The 21,151-nt window shown below is 34.5% G+C and overlaps 2 protein-coding genes across 24 annotated transcripts in view; one reads left to right on the top strand and one right to left on the bottom strand.

Annotated features, from left to right (window-relative positions):
• The first annotated feature begins 254 nt into the window (after nucleotides 1-254).
• On the top strand, nucleotides 255-4,592 carry LOC137807276 (choline monooxygenase, chloroplastic-like). 2 transcript variants are annotated; one of them, XM_068607835.1, is made up of 10 exons: nucleotides 255-720; nucleotides 1,235-1,280; nucleotides 1,418-1,553; nucleotides 1,763-1,837; nucleotides 1,928-2,140; nucleotides 2,427-2,522; nucleotides 2,807-2,928; nucleotides 3,076-3,169; nucleotides 3,886-3,936; nucleotides 4,068-4,592. In XM_068607835.1, the coding sequence occupies exons 1-10, from the start codon at nucleotides 441-443 to the stop codon at nucleotides 4,203-4,205; spliced, it is 1,251 nt and encodes a 416-aa protein (XP_068463936.1). In that variant the 5' UTR covers nucleotides 255-440; the 3' UTR covers nucleotides 4,206-4,592. The 2 variants fall into 2 exon arrangements, with proteins under 2 accessions (XP_068463936.1, XP_068463937.1); XM_068607836.1 differs by having other exon boundaries at nucleotides 304-720; nucleotides 1,763-1,831.
• A 300-nt stretch (nucleotides 4,593-4,892) lies between these two features.
• The window catches only part of LOC137807273 (calcium-transporting ATPase 10, plasma membrane-type-like), a 30,198-nt gene continuing 13,939 nt past the window's right edge, over nucleotides 4,893-21,151 (bottom strand). For 12 of the 22 annotated variants that reach the window (XM_068607826.1, XM_068607824.1, XM_068607827.1 and 9 more), the window contains 32 exons: nucleotides 20,993-21,109; nucleotides 20,875-20,911; nucleotides 19,703-19,848; nucleotides 19,452-19,583; nucleotides 19,280-19,369; nucleotides 18,636-18,705; nucleotides 18,364-18,434; nucleotides 18,181-18,264; nucleotides 18,023-18,100; nucleotides 17,872-17,943; nucleotides 17,110-17,193; nucleotides 16,950-17,032; nucleotides 16,492-16,600; nucleotides 16,316-16,371; nucleotides 15,922-15,964; nucleotides 15,757-15,840; nucleotides 15,298-15,435; nucleotides 15,136-15,201; nucleotides 14,955-15,053; nucleotides 14,690-14,800; nucleotides 14,292-14,459; nucleotides 13,642-13,701; nucleotides 11,825-11,989; nucleotides 11,630-11,746; nucleotides 11,288-11,386; nucleotides 10,928-11,065; nucleotides 10,735-10,835; nucleotides 10,321-10,366; nucleotides 10,009-10,143; nucleotides 6,148-6,255; nucleotides 5,541-5,632; nucleotides 4,893-5,297 (listed from right to left, as the gene is read on the bottom strand). In XM_068607826.1, the coding sequence (XP_068463927.1) occupies nucleotides 5,210-5,297; nucleotides 5,541-5,632; nucleotides 6,148-6,255; nucleotides 10,009-10,143; nucleotides 10,321-10,366; nucleotides 10,735-10,835; nucleotides 10,928-11,065; nucleotides 11,288-11,386; nucleotides 11,630-11,746; nucleotides 11,825-11,989; nucleotides 13,642-13,701; nucleotides 14,292-14,459; nucleotides 14,690-14,800; nucleotides 14,955-15,053; nucleotides 15,136-15,201; nucleotides 15,298-15,435; nucleotides 15,757-15,840; nucleotides 15,922-15,964; nucleotides 16,316-16,371; nucleotides 16,492-16,600; nucleotides 16,950-17,032; nucleotides 17,110-17,193; nucleotides 17,872-17,943; nucleotides 18,023-18,100; nucleotides 18,181-18,264; nucleotides 18,364-18,434; nucleotides 18,636-18,705; nucleotides 19,280-19,369; nucleotides 19,452-19,583; nucleotides 19,703-19,848; nucleotides 20,875-20,911; nucleotides 20,993-21,109 (3,087 nt within the window). In that variant the 3' untranslated portion in view covers nucleotides 4,893-5,209. Of the gene's footprint in view, nucleotides 5,298-5,540; nucleotides 5,633-6,147; nucleotides 6,256-10,008; nucleotides 10,144-10,320; nucleotides 10,367-10,734; nucleotides 10,836-10,927; nucleotides 11,066-11,287; nucleotides 11,387-11,629; nucleotides 11,747-11,824; nucleotides 11,990-13,641; nucleotides 13,702-14,291; nucleotides 14,460-14,689; nucleotides 14,801-14,954; nucleotides 15,054-15,135; nucleotides 15,202-15,297; nucleotides 15,436-15,756; nucleotides 15,841-15,921; nucleotides 15,965-16,315; nucleotides 16,372-16,491; nucleotides 16,601-16,949; nucleotides 17,033-17,109; nucleotides 17,194-17,871; nucleotides 17,944-18,022; nucleotides 18,101-18,180; nucleotides 18,265-18,363; nucleotides 18,435-18,635; nucleotides 18,706-19,279; nucleotides 19,370-19,451; nucleotides 19,620-19,702; nucleotides 19,849-20,874; nucleotides 20,912-20,992; nucleotides 21,110-21,151 lie in introns of all 22 variants that reach the window. The other 10 variants (XM_068607813.1, XM_068607814.1, XM_068607815.1 and 7 more) reach the window with 1 other exon arrangement.

Below are 21,151 nucleotides of genomic sequence, written 5' to 3'. Positions count from 1 at the left end.
TACAGACATACTTGCATTCCCATCCTTACTATTTATAAAAAAAAAGTTAAATTTTAAATATAAATTAAGACATAGTTAAAGTTTAAAGTATTTATTTTGTAAAAGAATAAGGGAAAATTACTCTTTTCCTTATATGTGTGTATATATACATACATTATTTTTTAACTTACAAGAAAAAGTATTTTTATTTTTATTTTTATTTTTATTTAATGGAGAAACCAAGGTACAAAAATGTTAGTTAGTATGGCCTTTTTATTTTATTGTGAAGCAATTGATTCCTCACCCAATCATTTTAGACATACATCCACTCATTTTCTGAAATTTAATAATGGATGCGTATATAAATTTGGGAGGGTGAAGGAAGCAATTACCTTGTGATTGGTGTAATTCAGAGCGTGAGCAGTGCAGAAAGAAAGGAAAAGAAGTGAAGTGTAACGAAGATGCAAATGGCGATGAGCACGCAGCTGATACCCTTTACCTCTACTCCTCGGCAAGGCCAACTCATAAACCTTAATTTTCCAAACAAAAGTTTAACAATCACTCGTTGCGTTATTCGCAATTCAGATGTCCATACATCTGAGACTCAGAGACTTGTCCACCACTTCAACCCGAAGACTCCCATAGAGGAAGCCGTTACCCCCCCAACATCATGGTACACTGACCCCTCTTTCTTCCACCTTGAGCTCGATCGTGTCTTCTACAGAGGCTGGCAAGTAGTGGGTCAGTTTTATTCTGCCCAAAGAGTCAACCTTTTTTTCCCTTCTTTTCTTGGGTATTTTCGTTCTGCTTTCTTCACCCTGCGGGGAATATAGAGGAAAACAAATTTTAGATGTGGAATTTCAATCCATTAATTAGTTTCGATGATCGAAAAGAAGAAAATTATTTTGATTTTTATGATGTGTTTTCTACGGTGAAATACTTTTGGAGGTCCACTTCATCAAAGTTTTAGCCTCAATTAGTTTTCTCTGGTTGCACAAATATCAAACTTCTCCGTTTGAGAGAAAAGTAAAAGGGAATTAAGTTAAAAGTAATTTATACATAAATTAAAAGTAAAAATTTAAAGAAATTATATAAAATAAATTTACATATTAGTTTATATATAAACCATTTTTTTTCTCTCTTATACAAGTATTTACAAAGGAGTTTGAAGCCATTTCAAGTTTCAATTATGACTTCTACTTTTTACCTTAAGAGACTTTTTGTCAGCCAAAATTTCACTCAATTTTTACTACAGGATCCACGGAGCAGATAAAGGATCCCCGTGACTATTTCACCGGAAGGTTTTGTTTTCTAATGCATCTATTTTCTCCTCAATAGAAATACGTAGACTCAAGTTCATTTTGTCATTTGTTGTCAACTCTATTCATTTTCTTTTTTTCCAAGTTTCTGAGAATCAAGTGGTGACTAAAAATTTCAGACTAGGAGATGTGGAATATGTGGTCTGTCATGATGACAGTGGCATGGTCCGTGCCTTTCACAATGTCTGTCGTCATCATGCTTCTCTTCTTGCTTATGGAAGTGGAAAGAAGTCCTGCTTTGTCTGCCCTTATCATGTGAGTTTACCAACAGTGAGAAATATGCATATTAGTATACTTATTTTGATTCTCTTCTCTATAGATCTCCTCTCTATTATGATCCTTGTGAAATTGAAAACATAATTGTCAAGCTTTCCTTCACAGGTAATGGCTGTACTTAGTTATCATGATCTGATAGGTTTCTATGTTTTGAAAACTTAGATATGAAAATACGATGATTTCTGCAGGGATGGACTTATGGTTTCAATGGAGCACTTAGAAAGGCCACTAGAATATCAGGAATGCGAAATTTCAATGTAAATGTATGCAGATATGTTCCATGATAAGTTTCTTGTACTATATAGTTTTCAGAGGGAAAGGTCAACTGATTTCTCTGTGATCATGAAGGGTAGGATTTTGGCCTTTTACCAATCAAAGCAGCTACCTGGGGACCTTTTGTTCTTCTCAATCTGGAAAAAGAGAATGTTTCTCAGAAGGAAGCTGATAGTCATAATGTGTCAAAGGAATGGCTGGGTAGCTGTTCAGAAGTACTGAGTTCCAGTGGAATTGATTCTTCACTAAGTTATGTTTGCAGACGTGAATACACAATTGAATGCAATTGGAAGGTATGAATTGACTATTTGATTCAATTGATTCTTTTTCCTGGAAGTTATTGTTTATTACGTGAGCTACGGTTTCATTTTCTTTATAATTATGTGACCAGATATTTTACCTGGTTTATGAAACTTCACTCTCACGTATAGTAGGTAAACCTGTTTGCTTTATCTCCCAAGTGAACATTCTCTACAAGAAATTTTAAACATCAGCTTTTATTATATCCACAATGTTGTTTGTATGATTCAATGGGTTGCTTTTCTAGGACTGTAGCAATTTCAGGGTCTTTTTTTGCAGGTATTCTGTGATAACTACTTAGATGGTGGCTATCATGTGCCGTATGCACATAAAGGCCTTGTTTCTGGTCTTAAGATGGATTCCTATTCTATCACTGTAAGCTTCTTTGCTGTCTTTAGAAAATCTTTTCATTTTACATGCTATTGTACTGTAGCATGAAAAATTGAGTGATGTAGATGGTTTTTTGGAACCCTTGTTACATGACTTTTTCATCCTTTTCTGCAACCAGAATAAAGAATTTTCTTTATCAGTCTACTAACTAAAATAATTTTCTAAAGTGAGCTAAAATAATAAATTCTTTTGGCACTGGATTTTTTTTTTTTTTGTTACACATCTGGTTGCTTATGTTCTAAAAAGATTGTTTATGAATGAGACAACAGATGTTTGAAAAGGTTAGCATCCAAAGTTGTGAAGGTAGCTCAGAGAAAAATGAAGAGAATTATGATCGACTTGGAAGAAAAGCTATATACGCTTTTATTTACCCAAACTTCATGATTAATAGGTGCTTGCTTTGTTGTTGTTTAGGCATTGCAGATCATTTTTTCAGTCATCTTATTCATTTAAACAAGAAATTTTGATATATTCAATGTATTAATTTGTTTTGCAAATTAGCATGCTTTATAACTGGGGTGCTTGCTGGCCTTCATAGGTACGGACCTTGGATGGACACCAATCTTGTGGTTCCACTAGGACCCAACAAATGTAAAGTAATATTTGACTACTATCTTGAACGCTCTCTGAAGGTAACTTCTAGTTATGTAGGCATATAATACCTGATATTCTATCTATGATTCAGAGTCTCTAAAATGTATCTGCTGTTAACTTACTGCACTATCAACCCCATTGGACTAAGGATACAAAAAGTTATTTTCCTGTATGGGCTCCCTTTTGGTCTATCAGCAGAAAATTTTATTCGCTGACATTTTATTCATAACAGACAAGCTTTTATGGGTGATGAATAGATAATCAGATTCTACTCAATTTGGCATAAAAAAATACTCTTCCAATGTATTACAATGAACCTTGTGCTGATAGTTTTGTACCTACTGTTCATGGAATTAGATTTGAAGAAACTTAGCCACCGTTAGGGACTCTAGGCGGAAAGAGTTGGTGATTAATGACCAGGGTATAGGAAATGAGAAGTTCAAATCTTTGCCCTCATACTTCAAATGATTTTTCTTATGTTAGTAATATTATACCAAAACCACACCTATGTAGCTTTGATGGATTTTGGCTAAAAACATAATGAAGTCTCGAGGCTTTCATTAATACATTTTTTTCAGAAATTAATTCAGGATTTATCTTCATATTACTGGCCCCATTCCTTAAAGGATGGAGTCTCTTAGTTTGTGAGTTTTCACTCCACAATCACTGGGGTTAGAAAATAAATAAACACTTACTAAAATAATTGCTGCAATTTAAAACACTGACACGTACTGGCTTCTCTTTGACCGAGCAGAATGACAGAGATTTCCAAGAAAAAAGTTTACGAGATAGTGAGAAAGTGCAGGTAAAAGCATTGGTTTTCCAGGCTTGATTAGATATTTTCCTCAGCTGGAATATATATATATATATATATATATATATATATAGATAGATAGATAGATAGATATATACCCATATTTGGTCTTTGATGAGCAGATAGAAGATATCGTGTTGTGTGAAGGTGTCCAGAAAGGCCTCCAGTCCCCAGCATATTCTGTCGGTAGATATGCTCCAACGGTTGAGCAGGCCATGCACCATTTTCATTGTCTACTCTATGAAAACCTGACAAAGTAAACTCCTGTCAGCTACGCAAAATGATTACATGGTTCTTGATCAATATTTACGTGACATGTAATTATATTCTTTAATTTAAAAAAGAGTAAAACTTAAGTGAAATGGAAATTGATCAATATCATGTAGGTAGGTCTAGATTATCTACTAGTTTCTAGTAATAAATTACTGGTGCAATCAATAAGCACACAGAAATACTTGCGTGCACTAGATGTTTGTCTGAAATTGATGCATGGCGTGTAAATACGCCATTAGTGAGAATTATGTCATTTTAATCCGCTCGCAAACACGCTGTATCACAGACTTGTTTGACATACAATAGTTGTGAATCTCTTGCTGAACTTGGTAGCTGTTTGGAAATTAATTACCAAGAATCATCGTGGTCTGTAATTTATTTGGTGTCATCATTAGGACATGTTTTATTGTTCCAGTTTAAATATGGCCATAAGGAACTGGGGGACTAATACTTAATATGGGATCTCCTAAGATTGCGGGACTATTTTCAGAGCACCACACGGCTGATAGAGCTTCAAAAATGGACGTACCTGGATTGTTTTACTTATAACAAACATTCTCTTTGTTAGATATTTTCACTTAAATACTTTATCTTTTTACCTCAATTTTATGTAATTTAAAATATACACGTAAACACAAATAAGAAAGAAGCTGAATTTAAACAATGGACCTTAATTATATAAATCTCTACAACTTTCTAAATATATGAGATAATAAATCAGCGTTTGTCATACAGAAAAATACTGGTGGCAAAATAACGAAGACTAGCTGAATTTCCGAATATAACAAAGCTGATCTTGTTAGAACCTACGTATAAAACAAATCCAACTTTCTTAATCTGTAGAATCTCTGTACAATAGTATATTATTTATCATCGCCGGAAGAATGTAGGTAAACTTATCAATAAATGAGACGGAGGGAAGGCAAACTAGATTTGACTAAGTTGAGAAGCCTGTTTATCTCAGTTGAGACGCCTCGGATTCCATGCTTATTTAAGATCTTCGAATATATCTTCGGAAAAAGTTACTGAGTTCAACCTTCGGTACTGGTATCAGTTTTCCAACCACAGCAAGAGGCCAGCTGAGAGAATAGGAAAAAGGAAGAGGGAGCAGAGGAAAATTACAGTTAGCATTTGCACATGGAACATGGATTAGCATAAACGCATAATTGCCTTTCGAGTTATACATAGCATTAAAAACAATCAAGGCCTCCCCCCCAAGCATTCATCAAACTCAATCTCCAACAAAAACTCATCGGAGAAGAAAATAGCATGCAAAGAGCAAGATATATTATGAATTCTAGCACGTCTGATCACCAACTGACCTGATAAATGCTATAATAATAGAAATGAGCCACAGCTTCCAATTAAGCTTGACTGTTTTAGTGAACTTTCCAAGAAATTCAATGATGACAATCTGCGAACAGTAACGAAGTTACGGTAGCCTTACCAATATGTTATAAATATAAGCAAACAACTAAAGACTTTAACATGACTAACTGATGTGCCTGAACACCATGGCCTCCCTATTAAAGTATACTCTTGAAGGGAGAGGAATAGGGCTAGTTTGGGAAGGGGAGTAGAGGAAAATGTTATGCATGTCTCAAACAGAAAGGACATTGGACAGCAGGGTATTGGAGATAATGATGCAGCAATATGAAGGGGGCGGGAATAAGGGAATGGGGGTGGTGCAGGGGGTGTGTCGTCATTTGGGTAGTTTTTGGGGTCAATAATTCCATGGGGAGAGAAGGCAAATGCTCTTGGAGAGTTTTTCTTTTACCTTTCTACATCTAAATTTTCTACTATTTTCCATTGTAATCAGAACTTCGTTCTCTGCAATTTTCCTACTATTTTATTTTCCATTGTAATCAGAACTTCGTTCTCTGCAATTTTCCTACTATTTCTGTAGTAACATCAGTATCTATAGCTAACCTGGAGCACAACAGTTGTTCCCACTATCCCCATAAAGAGGTAGTTTCTTGTGACTCCCTTGAATATGTTGAATTTAGCTGGCTTTCGGGCATTAAATTCATTAAAGACCTGCAGATTTGGAAGGACATTTTCTTTGTCATCATTTGAATAAAAATCAACAGAATGTAGTGCAAATATAAGATGCTACAATAACAATAAACAAAAGGTGAAGAATGAATTGGGCATGAATCCAAAACCTTCTTCTGACATCAAAAGGATATAGCGGAAACGAAAAACAGAGGAATCCAACGTTGATGCAAGAGTAAATAACATGAAAATGAAAATGTGGTAGACTTTATTTCTGTCAATGAATGCCTCCGGTCATTCATGGAGTTCCCGAGGGCCTAGACTCTCCCCTCAACAACTCCTCAAACTAAATCCCTATCCTATTCGTCTCTTTATTTATTACTCTGTCTACAGAAATCCCTGCATCACCCTTAATATTTCCTCATGTACTTCTTAATGATTAAGGTCTTAAAACTTCATTCATCAAGCATCGAGAAGTATAGAAAGCATGCATGAGTCCAAATGGCAACACAAGGAACTCATTCTGTCTCTCGTTAGTCAATAAAGTTGTTCTTGGAATTCCTCATCCTTCTTTCTTTATTTGATGAAATGAAACCCAACTTTCAAATCCAATTTCGAAAACGATGCTACCCCAGCCAATTCATCCACATTACGTCAATCATAGAGATAGGAAATTTATATGGAACTATAATCTTATATAGTGGCATATAATCGACACAAAAATCTCCTTGTGTCATCCTTTTTTTTTCACTAATAATATGATATGGCTGGAACAAGGGACTCAATTTAGGATTGTTGGCTCCTTCAAGCTTATAGCATTGTGCTGCTTTGATGTGTGTGCAACTAACATTATTTAAGGTAAAATTTCATTAGGAGTTTGTATTTTTATTTAGATTTCTAGGAATTTATGTACTGTTTTTGTTCAATTAAGTATTTTTGTTATTTGGGATTGGCATATGAAATTCATTGGGCTTAAGCACGAATCACTAAGTTCTCAATCATTGGGCCCATAAACAATTAAATAAAACGCCCCAGATATGAAAAGGGGATTGGAGCAAGTTTAGAGAGGGAGTCTCATCTCATCCTTTGCTGGAGTCGTCTTCGTGCTTAACCATCTTGCATTTGGAGATCAAGAACGAAAGTTGGAAATCAAAGAGAGCAAGGTGAATGATGATCCAACAAAGAATGCAAATATTCAGAGATTAGAAAATAAAGTTCTTCCTATCCTTTTTTATGCTTTTCTTGTACTTTTTAACGAGTTATTTCGTGATTAACACTATGGGTGAGTAGTTCTTTGTTTCTAGGGATTATGATAGTAAAATGAGGGATTGACAATTTCCTTTGTATTTCCCTCATTTTGTTAACGTTAAAAATATTTCAGTTCAATTTTAGTAGTTCTTCATGCTTATTTAAATAGTCCTAGATATCAAGGGAAGAACTAAATGTTGAACCTTAACATTAAAAATTCTAAATTTGAACATAAGGATTCAAATCACAAAAATAGACATACCCTTTTAGGGTTGTTCCTTTGAATGATCAAATAACTTAATAAGTTTAACTAGATTTAAGCCCCGCGAGAGTAGGGATTGATCTAATAAATTAAATTACGGTGATTTCACTGAGTTTTTTTGAAATTGGCCTTATTTTTCCCATACCCATTACTACATCCACCCCATCTATCTGGAATAAAATTTTATGGGAGTTTCTTCATGCATCCCTACATTTTTCTTCCTACACCCCTACATTGTTTGAAATACCGACATTGTTTGAAATACCGAAATTACCCTTTCACAGTTTTATGTGATTCCAAAATACAAGTTTCGTAAGTAAAGAGTATTTTCATAATAGGAAATACAGAAAACAAAAAATCATTCCAAAACATAATTTTTGAAATATATTTTTTTGATTTCCGAATTGATAAATCTAAAATTAATAAAATGTGTTCTAGAAAATATGTTCTGAAAATATTTGAGAAACAACAATCCAGAAGTATTTTTAAAAGGAGGAAAACAATCTTCTTCAAAAATGATGCAGGAAGAAATTTCTTAGGATGCAGGAAAGAAACAAACAGCCAAATTTATGAATGGGGTAGCCCTTGCAATTTCAACCTCACACCTTGCAAACTCCTAGTGTTTGGCCCCATGTTCATCTCATACTTCGACCCAATATTATGCTGTGTCTCCCATGGGGAACACCCGAACCGAAGCTGTCATTGTCTCCTTAGCAATGAGATTATGAGATGCTCAACAATCAACTAGTACCATGACCTTGTGACCTTGAATCGCACACCACAGTTAAGGGAGAGTTCTTTGAGGTGACTCTAGAAGTACCTTTTAGGTCCAATTGAACTGGTTTGCCTCCCCATTCAATGATTTTGTCCTTCTCGCCTTGCCACTGAAATGTAATCTAATTTAGTGCACTGTAAGTTCATAATCCAATCAATCTGCATGTACCATATTCTTTTTCTTCACTACTACGATAGGCTGGAATAGGAGTTTACACTTGATCTTGTAGTTCCCACCTTCCCATTCAATGAGTTCGGCTTTCTTGCCTCCTGGAACTCCACGTCCCAATTTCATTATGTCCCTCTGAATCTCTCCTGATTTTCCATCTTTCCCACTCAATGGTCAAGAATTTCTTGGACTGCTGCTTCAGTACCCCTCAACCTCGCATCCATCGCCATTCCAACTCATCTTCCATTTGCATACACGAATCTTGAAGGCCTGCCTCCAAAAACACTAATCTGTTCTTCATCCGTTTTCCTGACCATTAACCCCCATATCTCAACTGGTTCTGATACCAGTCGACCATCACCTTCCCAACTCTTTCTCCATTTGCATTCACTCCCCCTCCAAGAATTATAATCGGTTCTCCATCCGTTTACTTGACCATTAACCCCGATATCTCAAATGTCTCTGATACCAGTATACAAGAGTAACAAGAAGCGAATGAAAGAATACAACGGAAAAAAGCGCAAGAAAATGGGTAGACATCATTTCCATGAATGTACAACTCGGCTCATTCACGGAGGTCCCGAGATTCTATCCTCAACAACTCCTCAAATGACTAACTCCCTTATTCGCCACCTCATCTATAACACTACTCCCTCTATGCCTCTCTATCTTTCCTCGCGTACACCTTAATAAGTGGTATACTATCAAAAGTCCTTAGGGCAATAATATGTCCGGTAACAATCAAGCAACAGCAGAGTTACTAATGGCAGAGGGAAGCCATTGTAAAATTGCCTTTGAACCCCCGTTCATTAGTATTAACAAACTACATGTGGATTAGTTTGTTTCCCCCAAAACATAAAGTTACAGTGAACAAATCACTAAACTGCTGAACTTTAAACAATTCCGTATCTATTATGAACTCTACACTCTTTCAAGACCTATTGGGTGCTATACACCATAAACACACCTAAAGCCATTTGAGAATAATAAAGATTGTAAAAGGATGACCTTAATCACAACTATGATAGAAAATAAACACACATCATTTTCAACTTTTAAAAGACATAATAACTTCCTTTGTTTTATTATTTGGTTTGTATGGCAAATATTCTTTTTAAAATTTTCTATATATATATATATATATATATATATATATAATTATTTTTTACAATTAAGTTATAAGTATTTCGTATATTTTAATCTAATGAAGAGACCTAAATTAACTGATAGAAAAACTGGTCTTGGTTTCAACAATATTATCAACCCACCACTTTCCAAAAAAAATATATATGAAACGTAGAGCTTTGTAATTTCACATTAACTGGATATGACAAGGACTTACTTGACAAAAAACAAATGCATTGAATATCAGAGAGTTCTTCACTTTGATTGCAGGGCGGTTGGGTTCATTCCTCAAACCCAGTAACTTCACACCTTGGAAATTAAGTATAAGCAACACAGAAACTTGATACATTGCCTGAAAGTTTCCAACCATTACCGACTATTCAGAGACCGCAGAAATAATATGGCATAAGTAATGCATTATATTTTTAACATTCATTAGTTTGTTGTTTGTGGCTTGGTCCACATCAAAATAAAATCCCCGCCAGCTTCAATTCGACAGGAGTGCTACTACATGAGAAACAGAATTCACCTGTATCAGCAGATTCCTCCACATAATATTTGATACAAGAGGTTCTCTGTACAGCAAAAAAGATACTGTCAATTTTATAACACAAAAACCATAAAAAGACATAGTCACTGCATCTGATGTTTCGGTAATGGAGTTCAACAATAGGTGATTGTACACAAGTGCATTATGTAAAATCCATGCAAGTATATGATAAATTCAGCATTCACTAGCATCTTCATAGCTTTTGGCCACTGATTATTTTCACAGTGATTCATAAAGCCTTTTACCACAACAATGAGTTTCTACTTCCCAATTTATATGTACCCTGCTGTGTTGGTATTTTGTAAAGGATATATATCTTTGACCTTGTACATTGTTCTTCCCTCTTTAATTTTCTTTCTTCCATTAAAAAAATGCTAAGCACAAAAAAATTACCTTCGGCCCATTGGACGCTGATCCATCAGGGAATCAGTTGGTGGTTCAGTTGCCAAGGCTAATGCTCCAAGAGTATCCATGATAAGATTTACCCAGAGAAGCTGTTAGAAATTAATGAAGGAATAGTTCATAAGGATTGCCTTCTGAATAAATGAGGGAGCGGCAAGCAGTTAGTGACAAACAGAAAACAAACCTGTACTGTATTTAGTGGGATGTCACCTGTTGAAAATGCAGCAACAACGTTTATAGCAAGTGCTGCTATATTGACTGTAAGCTGAAACTGGATAAATTTCTGAATATTTGCATATACAGACCGCCCCCATTTGACAACCTGAATTGGCGAGGGATATTGAACGGTGATACCACTTATGATTCAAACATCGATTCATAATCAGCTTACACGAAATAATATGAGGCTGTGGAATGCACTCTAATACTAAAATAATCTCTCACAAAAGTATTCAAAAAGTTCTAATAATGCATTTCAATTAGTGCCAGAAATAGTCCTTCAAGATTACTTCCAACATATCTCAGATAAGAAATGAGGACTAACCTTCACAACTGAAGCAAAATTGTCATCCAAAATAATAATATCAGAGCTCTCTTTAGCAACTTCTGTTCCTTGTATACCCATTGCAAGACCAATATCGGCCTAAAAATCCAAAAATAGAGTGACGAACACAACCATGAAAACAAAAAATAGTTCATATAATTTGAACCAAAAAGTGTCAGAACAATATATTCTAATTGAATATAAAACCGACATAGCAACAACGATTTTGGCATCAATTATACTCGTATATTTTATCATTATAATTACTGACATCGTCTTAACATGTATCTAAGATAAAAATGTAAGCATATGCCCCAAAAACGTAAGAAATGCCTTTCAAACCTCATGTAGTGCGGGAGCATCATTTGTTCCATCTCCAGTTACAGCCACAACATGGCCCTTCCTCCTCAATGCTTGCACAAGCAAAAGCTTGTCATTAGGAGATGACCGTCCCATAACCTATAACATAAATAGATACTTAATCTCATTAGGTCAAACAGTTACAACACTAAGGCTGTTATAGTTGTTGGATAATACCAATATGCTGTCAACAATTTCTACTCTCCCTTCATCTGTCAAGGCACGAAATCTTTTTCCTTCAATGATGATTGGCTCTGTAGCTTCAGAGATTGAACCAAGAATTCCACATTCCACAGCAATTGCTTTTGCGGTTTTAACATTGTCACCGGTGACCATTTTTACCTGGGATTAAAGATCCAAAACAAGCAAATTAGTACTTTTCATAAGTAGAAAACTGCACAAGCCTTGCATACTGCATTTCTGAAACAGTGTTCATTTTGCAGGATAAGGAAGTTTAGATGAACCTATAATAGAAAAATTGACCAACGTGTTTTTGTCATATCAAAAGCAACGATATGGTTTTAAATATTAAAAAAAAAGATATCGTGAGGTACTCATAGGCATCTTAAATCCTTCCTTTTGCTTCTATCTAACAGTTAATGTATCAGCGCCTCCCCCCCTTCCCAGTTTTCAGGTTAAGCCTTTTGTAGTAAGAGCACATTATTCTTAACTATGCAACTACCTAAATATAATCAACAGTATGTACTAAGACTACATTATAATGTAGTTTTTCTTGATTGATTAAACAAGTTAAAATTGCACAATTAATAATAATAGTTGCGGTGCAAAGATTGAATAAAATCATTCGGTCTTATCTTCACAAAGATGCTATCAAAAGCAGTTTTATACCTCCTGTTCATATAAAAATCGGATATATAACTGGAATACAGGAAAAAGTCATTGTTGCAACTGAAATATGATGACTCCATCAGTGCTGTCAGGCCATACTTACCCTACTAGCAATTTCTACCAGCAATCAGCTCAGAGTCACAAAAAGAAGGGGAATTGTATTTCTGGATTAGGTTGGTAGTTCACTGGTAGCTTATATGTAGTTTAACAGAATTAAAATTTGGATTGTCAAATTGAAGACATTATTGGGTAGGTGATAACAATTATGAGTGATGGTCCTGAAAAAGCGGACTAATTGGAAAGGAACAATAAGAAAGTTAAGGAACTCTCGAGATGGATTATGCCCTAAGTCTGAATTTCATATTTCCCTAGAGCATGTAGCGCAGCCTAAGGCCCCTGATGTCAACCAAGGTTCCTTCATATGAGGAATCCAAGCATGTTAGACAATCAGAACTGTAGAGGATTATAGTATATATCATGCTTACTAATAGTAACTCTTATTGTGAGAAACAGAGAACCTTGACCTATAGTAGAAATGTCAAGAGGAGCATGCAAAAAACTCCATAAGGCATAGTAAACTATTTGGGGTTTCAATTTTCACAAAACACATGAGGAGCAGCTTTGACTAAAGGGAGAGTGACTTGACTATCCTCTTGTGAAACTGTTTTGAAGTTTCAATTTTCAAAAGATTCATGAGGAGTAGCTTTGACAAAATGAAGAGTTAATGCCACTGAATTTAGGGCAAGTTTGGGTAAGTAGCTTAAATAAGCACGTATTCAATAAAATCTTATCAAATGAGAGCCTATTCATCAGCTTGACTGTGAAACTAGCTAAAAGAAGCTAAAAAGAGCTTGTTTTTACTTACTCCATGAAGATTACTGAAATAAGCTCTTAGAAATACCCCTTTAGAATAGATTACTTTTGGTAAAACTAAATGGTTTTCACATAATCTATTGGGAGGAATGAATTTTATTTTTATTTTTTTCGTAAATAAATCATTGTCGCAATAAAAATCATCAGAGGGTGAAACATTGGCCACTTAGCAGTACAAATAGAGTCCTATAACATGTAATAACTGCCTCAATGACCTAAGCCTCTTAATAGAACAAAATGACTTTCAACATCAAAAGCATGTATAAATATACCTGAACCCCAGCCTTTTGGCAAAGCTGCACTGCATCTTTGACCCCAGGTCGACAAGGATCCTGCATTTCAACACATAATTGGCAAAAAAACAAATTGTAAGAACATAAATAATAGAAATTAATGTCTGGAAGTCATGCAACAAGTATAGGCCCTTGAAGAATGACTATAGACTCTAAACAAGATATGCCAGAGAAAGAATGACAAATTGAGCAAATTATAAATAATAGCGCTACCAACATTCAACACAAAACTAAAAAGAAAATATGTGAGCAATAACATGTAAGTCAAGAATACAATCAAGATGTTATAATACTGGAAACAAAACAAAGATGACAATGCATTATGACTGAAGGGTATTTACTCGGTAGAATAAGGGGAGGACAGACGAAATATCTAGTTTTGACAGTTACATAAGTTAGTGAAAAAATAGATAGGGAAATGCAAGGGAAGAGGATCGTGCTGAGAAGATAACGTTTATGAACTGAGCAGTAGCTATATTATGAAAGGGGAACCCCTTGGAAGGAGAATTTCGCATTTTTCAAGTTATGAATAACAGCTCCTTTCCATTCTTTCTTTCATTCTATTTGTCAACTCTCTCATTCGTGGGTTCTCAACTCCATGACAATCTAATTTTTAGAGGTAATATTACCTTCAGGCCAATAATAGCCAATAAAAAAAGATCATTGTCTGGTAATGACCAGTGAGCAAGTTCTTCACTAGTTGGAACATTCTCCATTTCATATGATCTATATGCAATTGCAACACAGCGTAGACTATCAGCAGCCATATCTTCAATAGCTTTTTTAAATTGTGACATCTGCGCGCCAGGAAAATTGTTATCAAAATCAGTCAAAAACAAGTATTAAATGTCATCCAACAGTTCATCTAATAGTTGTATTAGCTTTTGTTTCACTAGAGTATGTTATGATAAAAGATAGGGAAAAATTGTAATCAAATAAGATTTCCAAACAGGAAAAATTTAATCGGGAGGAAAAACCAATGCCTTTGCTTAACGATTGATCTAAATATTTAACTAATTACTCAAACCTTCTCTTCATCCATCTCTACCAACTGATCATTAACATCAATATACCCTGTACAGCAAGCAAGGACTATCTCAGCAGCACCTTTCCAATGTATATGGATTTCAGAGTCAGGCTGCGGAAACGTATAAAAATTATTAAAGATAGGTCTGGGTGAAAAACAACATATAGACATCACCATATAATATATTAGCTCCCTAATAACATATCAGTTTAGAACAGAACCAAAAAAAATACACGTTTGAATTAAAATGCCAATAAAGTATTACCATCTGTATTGCAACTCCTCCTCGCTTTTTCTCTGAATTAAAGGGGAAGACATGGATAATTGATGATTCTGATCTGGCAGCATCAAAACGCATCCCAAGCTGAAATTTGATTGAACAGTCATCATAACTAGTTGCATAAAGCTCATTAAAATGAAGTCCAAATTTAAAGTTCAAAGCAGACCTTAATTCCCCAGTCTAAAATTGCCTTTTCGGTTGGTGATCCAGAAATCTCAACATCATTACCACCCTGTTACGAATAGAATTATTCATAAAGTAGTAGAACCAGTCAATTATGAAATTATTATTGGGGGGAACTGAACAAAGTAAAACCTTTCTATCATACCTCAGGGACATAAACACTTCCATTAGTGTTCTGTGCAACACCTTCAATCAGCAAAGAGCGTAGCATAGCAGAGAATTGTTGTGAATCATCAGGAGGAATGATCTTCTTCCCACCAATGCAAGCCTCAACCACAGTCATCTATCTCAGAATTTTGGTGAAATTAAAATTTGCTGGACACATCATTATTTTCATCGTAAACTACTTTGAAATATTCAACCAAAATAAATAGCTATTGGTCAACCCTCACACACACATACTTTATAGCTTATTCGTTGTGTTAGTTTAATTAGTTATTCTTAACTCCTAATCTTACATGTTGATATGTTTGCTACTTCACATAAGCTGGGAAACAGATATGCCACAATAGAATAAAAATATTGCAACAAGTGCTCTCCAACAAGTATGTGCGACCTAGAATAAATACTATAAATAAGATTTAAACACTGAATCACAACTAACCTGATTCATAGTCAATGTTCCAGTCTTATCACTACAAATGGTTGTGGCTGAGCCCATTGTCTCACAGGCGGAGAGCCTCCTCACCTGCAATTCAATGTATTATATTATACAGCGTTTTCAAATAGATACACCAAAATTCAATAGCACAAACAAAAATTGGCATACCAAAGCTTTATCTGCCATCATTTTTTTCATTGAGTAGGCAAGTCTGCAAAATAGTTTATGGGAAACAGTGTTAGAAGAGAGAAATAAGATTCAGAGATAGAAAGAGAGAGTAACAAGTCATAGAAATATGAAAGAAAATATTGACAATGTAAAATGGATACAATAGAGATAATAAAAGCATCGTATAATAATAAGAAAATAATATTAAAACTAAAAAAAAAGTCATAAGATAGAAAAATATCATGAAACAACAGAAAATCTACACTGGACCAATATTTGGTACAATCATTAAAAGAACAAAGGATAAAATCTATAAATCATATTACAGTACTGTTAATGTTCCCACATATCCATCAAAACTAGGTAAAATTGAGATAAAATTTACCAAACTTACGTTAAGGTAACTGCTAAAGGCAACCCTTCAGGCACTGCAACCACTACAATGGTGACCTACATATTCAACACATTACAATCACCATATAGTTATTAACATTAAAGTCTGTGAAAGGATATGAATATTTATCTTATGAATCATATACAATCGGCTATTTTAGTAATTAATGCACATACCGCAATGGTGAATATCTTGATTACTCCATCAAAAGCATCACCAACTTTGGTTTTGCCCGCTATAAATTGAACACTTCCATCTGGGTTTCTAGTATGCCCAGAGAAATACCTGTGTTTATAGGTGGCCATTTAAGGCATGAGTAAAAAATATAAAAAAGTTTAAAAAATAAAACTAGGTTAAAGGGCAAGGTATCCAATTCAACTTTGACTGTTTGGCGTATAGTCCTGCCCTTTCAGGGTCGACAATTAAGATGCTTAAACTTTCAATATATGGAAAATAACCAATTTCAATAATTAACTCAATAAATAGCAACTTTCCCGTGCTTTCAAATTTTGACAGTTAACCAAATGAGTTAGCAGTAAACAAGCCACGCGTTTAAATTTTAAGTAGGTTGATGTGAAATTCCAAGAATGTTAAAACAAAGCATAGATAGAAAGAAAAAGAAACATATAGAAACCTGGCCAGCAGCACTATCAGAACAATAACAGCCACAGAGAGTCCAACAATACCAATTAAGGTGGCGAGACCATTTAAGCGTACCTATATTGAGAACTTTATATAGGTAAACGTAATATTGGAAGCAAAAACGAAAAACAAACTGCATGTAAAAAAGGGACCTGCAAAGGAGTTTCTTCACCATTGTCTTCTGAAATGCTAGACATTAGAAGCCCCCATTCCGTATTAATACCAACAGCCGTTACCTGAGGAAGGAAACCAACCAACAAAAAAGAAACATCAGAAAAAAAATTGTTTAATCAATAAAATAGGTGGGCAAGAAAAAAAAAATACAATCAATTTCATATATTGAATTATTGAAAGAAGTTCAGTTCCATTTAATCAATACTTCACCAATCTAATTTCCCTCTGCCTGTTGTTTTCAAAAGTCAAACAGTAGCCAGAATCCCTTCCTGAACAGTATCCACTAAATGAATAATTGACATCTCAGAGTGACTTTCTCCAAAAAAAAATGAAAACTTCCTTACAGATCCAACTAGGAAAAGCTTCTAGCATTTTGGTAAAACAACATTTTAGTTTACGAAAGATTTGAAGTTATTATTATTCCTTAAAGATGAAAATGTCAATCAATTTAGTTCTTTTTAAAAATTAAATTGATGTCAAAAAAAGGACTAAATCGATCCATTTTTCATATTTCAAGGACTAGTATGATCAACCTCAAACCTTTCAAAGACCAAAATGGTTTTTTACATGTTTTTTTGGCCCTTGGGACAATTCCCATCTAAGCTACAAGGGTTAATGTCCAATTATAGGTTATTTATTAATTATATCAACAACCCCTTGGAAACTCCTTACTTTTGTAAATAAAATCAAGACAGGACAATAGAGAAAAATAGAAGGGAAAACGCAAGTCCAAAATTTACCAGCATAGTTCCATTGCCATCTGCAACTTTACAACCAGAAATCAGAAAAGGATCATTAGAATTTTTTTCGACCTGAAAAATATTATTAACCACTTAGGAAAAGCGAGCAGTAGTTAAACTGATTCTCCACAAGATAGAAATAAACACTAACAATTTTGCTCTCCCCGGTCATACTTGATTCATCAATTGCAAGAGAGTGACCAGTAATCAAAACTCCATCAGCGGGGACCTAGAAAAGATAAATTAAGAACTAAATAACAAGAAATGAAACTATTAGGTGTGACTATGCAAAAAAGGCAAAAGAAATACCTGGTTACCAATGTTAAGGGGTATAACATCACCAACAACAACATCATATATGGAGATCTCAACTCTTCTACCATCTCGAGTGACCTACTCAACACAAATCAAAACATAAAATTGAAGATATATGATGATAACAGTATAGTAGTTAGTAATAATGACAAAGTATATCTAAGCCAAAAAACATACCTCCAAACGTATGTTTCTCTTGTGCTCATTTAGATCTTGAAACTGAAGAGACTGCTTATAATCACTTATAGCTACAAAAATGGAGAAACAAATGAGGATGTTTTGCCCATCAAAGGGGAGTATTATTAAATGCACAATTATTATGATAACAATGACAAAGTTGATAATGGAATTGTGTCTACACCAAATCCATTTATATTCAATCAAAAATTCAGAAGCGGAATCTTAATGCTTTGATCATGATGCATTATAAACTATGAAAATATTAATACCTGTAACAAGAATAACAAGAATAACTGCAAAAGCAATGCTTCCCCCGTCATACCAACCTTCCTGGATACCCTGAAATAATTAATTCTGAAGATGAACCTAATTCTTCGCATTAACAAAAACATAATCCTAATACTGAATTATGAAGGAATGAAAAAAGGAACACTAAAGGTCAAATGATTTTTTTGTTGGTAGAACATTACATTAGTCAAATAAAAAGCAGATGAGCCTGGTATATAGATGATATCATGGTACTAGTCTGAGAGCTACTAAGCTAACAGAAGGGTTGTACACCAGAAATCTATATAGAGATTAAACAAAAGGGAAAGAAAAACTATCTAGCATGCAACTGACACTATCAAAGAATACCAATAAGGCAGAATTACAATGAAAGGGGAAATATAACAGCACACAGTGGAAGGATTAATTTGTGTGTGGGCTGAGTTAGTGAAGGGTGAAAACTGCAGCAATTAGTGACTGTGAAAGTACAGGACGTTAATATTTCCATGCACATTTTTATAAAAAATAGCATAAGTTTGGAATCAGACTATCTACTCTACGTAAAAAGACAAACTACTGAAAGGATTTTTTTTTATTATCACATAAGAACACGGAATTGTATCACAACTTTCTCAACCAATCTCACCTCAGATTTTATCCCCAGTGCTAATGAAGCCATTGCGGCTACCATTAGAATAATCAAGGTCAGATCCTTGCAAGCATCCCACATAAACATCTAAAGCAACAAAAACGACATCAGTACAATAACCCTCCAATAAAAAGAGGTTTTCAAATGATTAATGTGCACCAAAATTTACCAAAAATCTTCTTCCGGTCTTTCGAGGGTAGTTGTTGGAGCCAAATGCATTCCTCCGTATTACCAAGTCGTCGTCATCACCTCGAATGCCCTTCTCTAAATTGGTTTTCAATAAATTTGATAACCCTACAACCTTATAAAGAGAATTCAGATTTGATAACCCTACAACCTTATAAAGAGAATTCAGAAAAATCACGTGAATATGATGACACTAATCAATATAATTAGAGATTTCATTCTCATTACACTTACCCCTTCATTTTCCCACAGAGCAGTAGTATCACGATTCCTTGAAATTGAAGAAAGTTGTTCTTGTCCAATTGAAAATTCTCCAGTGGAGCTTGAATGAGGTGAAAATTCTCCAGTGGAGCTTGAATGAGGTTTTATAGTTCGTAGTCCTAACAGTTAAAAGCACTGAGCATTGATATTGGAAAGAAAATACTGTCTACGCTTTTAATATACCAGGCCAACTCACTGTAAAAATGATTTAACAAATATCTAGGGAGCATCAAGCCTCAGCACACCAAAGCATTTTCAACTTTGGTATTTTAGAATTAAGATAATCCTATAAACACCTTTTATCATTATAAAATAGGATAGCACTAGAATCCCCCAAATGATAAATACGTCCAAGGCTTGATAATCACAAAAAATAATTGGATATATACTAGAAACAGTTTAGAATTAAGGCAATAATACAGACACTTTTTATAATCATAAATTGGTAAGACCATTAAAAATCTCTGTAACAGTAATTCTTGAACATTACTTATGCTGAAAATAGCAAGCAAATGTATAGTAACAAAACTATATAAAAGGGAATGGACAAGTCATAAAATTACAATTGACATTGCAAGGAAGTTGATCTGCTAAAAGGATAATTGGATCACATTAAACATGTCAGACACAAAACTTGGAACGATTATCAGTAAAAATCAGCTATGTCAAATACTTGACTTCTATGCTACAGGTTTTTCAGACACATGTAGCAACTGACATGAATATTAGGTCATTAACATTAGCAGGGCTTATCAAAGGAGATCAGTGATGCCAGGCACATATTATTTCAGACTATTTCCATGTCAATATGCAGCTAATCAGGTGATAGTACACCAGACTAAAGCAACCTTTCTTTATGAGCAAAAGTAGTACAAAGGTACAAAAAACACCAATCAATTTTGTTCACAAACTACTAGAACTCTCAACCTTCATGGCTAAACAGACCAAAGTAGTGAACTCAGATGCAGATTAGCAGAATAAGAAATCAAAGAAAAAGATACAGAAGATAAGTAAAAATATTGAAAGTAAACTTTATAAATTGCAGAACAACAAATGAGTTTCTAACAATATAGGAGACGAGAGTAAGTTCTAACTAGTGTACTACAATTTTTACACATAATAGTGAAAACAATCTAGTGACGCACCATTCATTTGCCCAGCTTCCTTGAACCGATATGCAGCCTAATAGAGTAAATTAATTAATTAGTTCACTTAACACGTGTAACATGAGAATAATAAAGAAAGTCAATTGAAGAACCGAACCTGAATGGCCCGTGTATGCACTATAATAATTCTTAGTACTCTCTCCTTCTCTTCTTCTTTCTTTAAGTCCAAGGTGTAACGAAATCGACGAGAAGCATTGAGGACAAGCGCCGCTTGCTAAAACACCAAATGAATTATTTGTTTCGTCAATCAAAAAAA

Source organism: Phaseolus vulgaris, chromosome 3 (assembly GCF_000499845.2).
Source record: "Phaseolus vulgaris cultivar G19833 chromosome 3, P. vulgaris v2.0, whole genome shotgun sequence".
Classification (NCBI taxonomy): domain Eukaryota; kingdom Viridiplantae; phylum Streptophyta; class Magnoliopsida; order Fabales; family Fabaceae; genus Phaseolus; species Phaseolus vulgaris.
The sequence above is the reverse complement of the archived record's forward strand: the minus strand, read 5'-3'. Positions and strand labels throughout refer to the sequence as shown.

Excerpts from the sequence above, each read along its gene's own strand:
- LOC137807276 (XM_068607835.1), top strand. The coding sequence starts at position 441 with ATGCAAATGGCGATGAGCACGCAGCTGATACCCTTTACCTCTACTCCT. Across the intron at positions 721-1,234 it reads CAGAGGCTGGCAAGTAGTGG|GATCCACGGAGCAGATAAAG; the intron begins GTCAGTTTTATT and ends TTTTTACTACAG. Across the intron at positions 1,281-1,417 it reads CGTGACTATTTCACCGGAAG|ACTAGGAGATGTGGAATATG; the intron begins GTTTTGTTTTCT and ends TAAAAATTTCAG.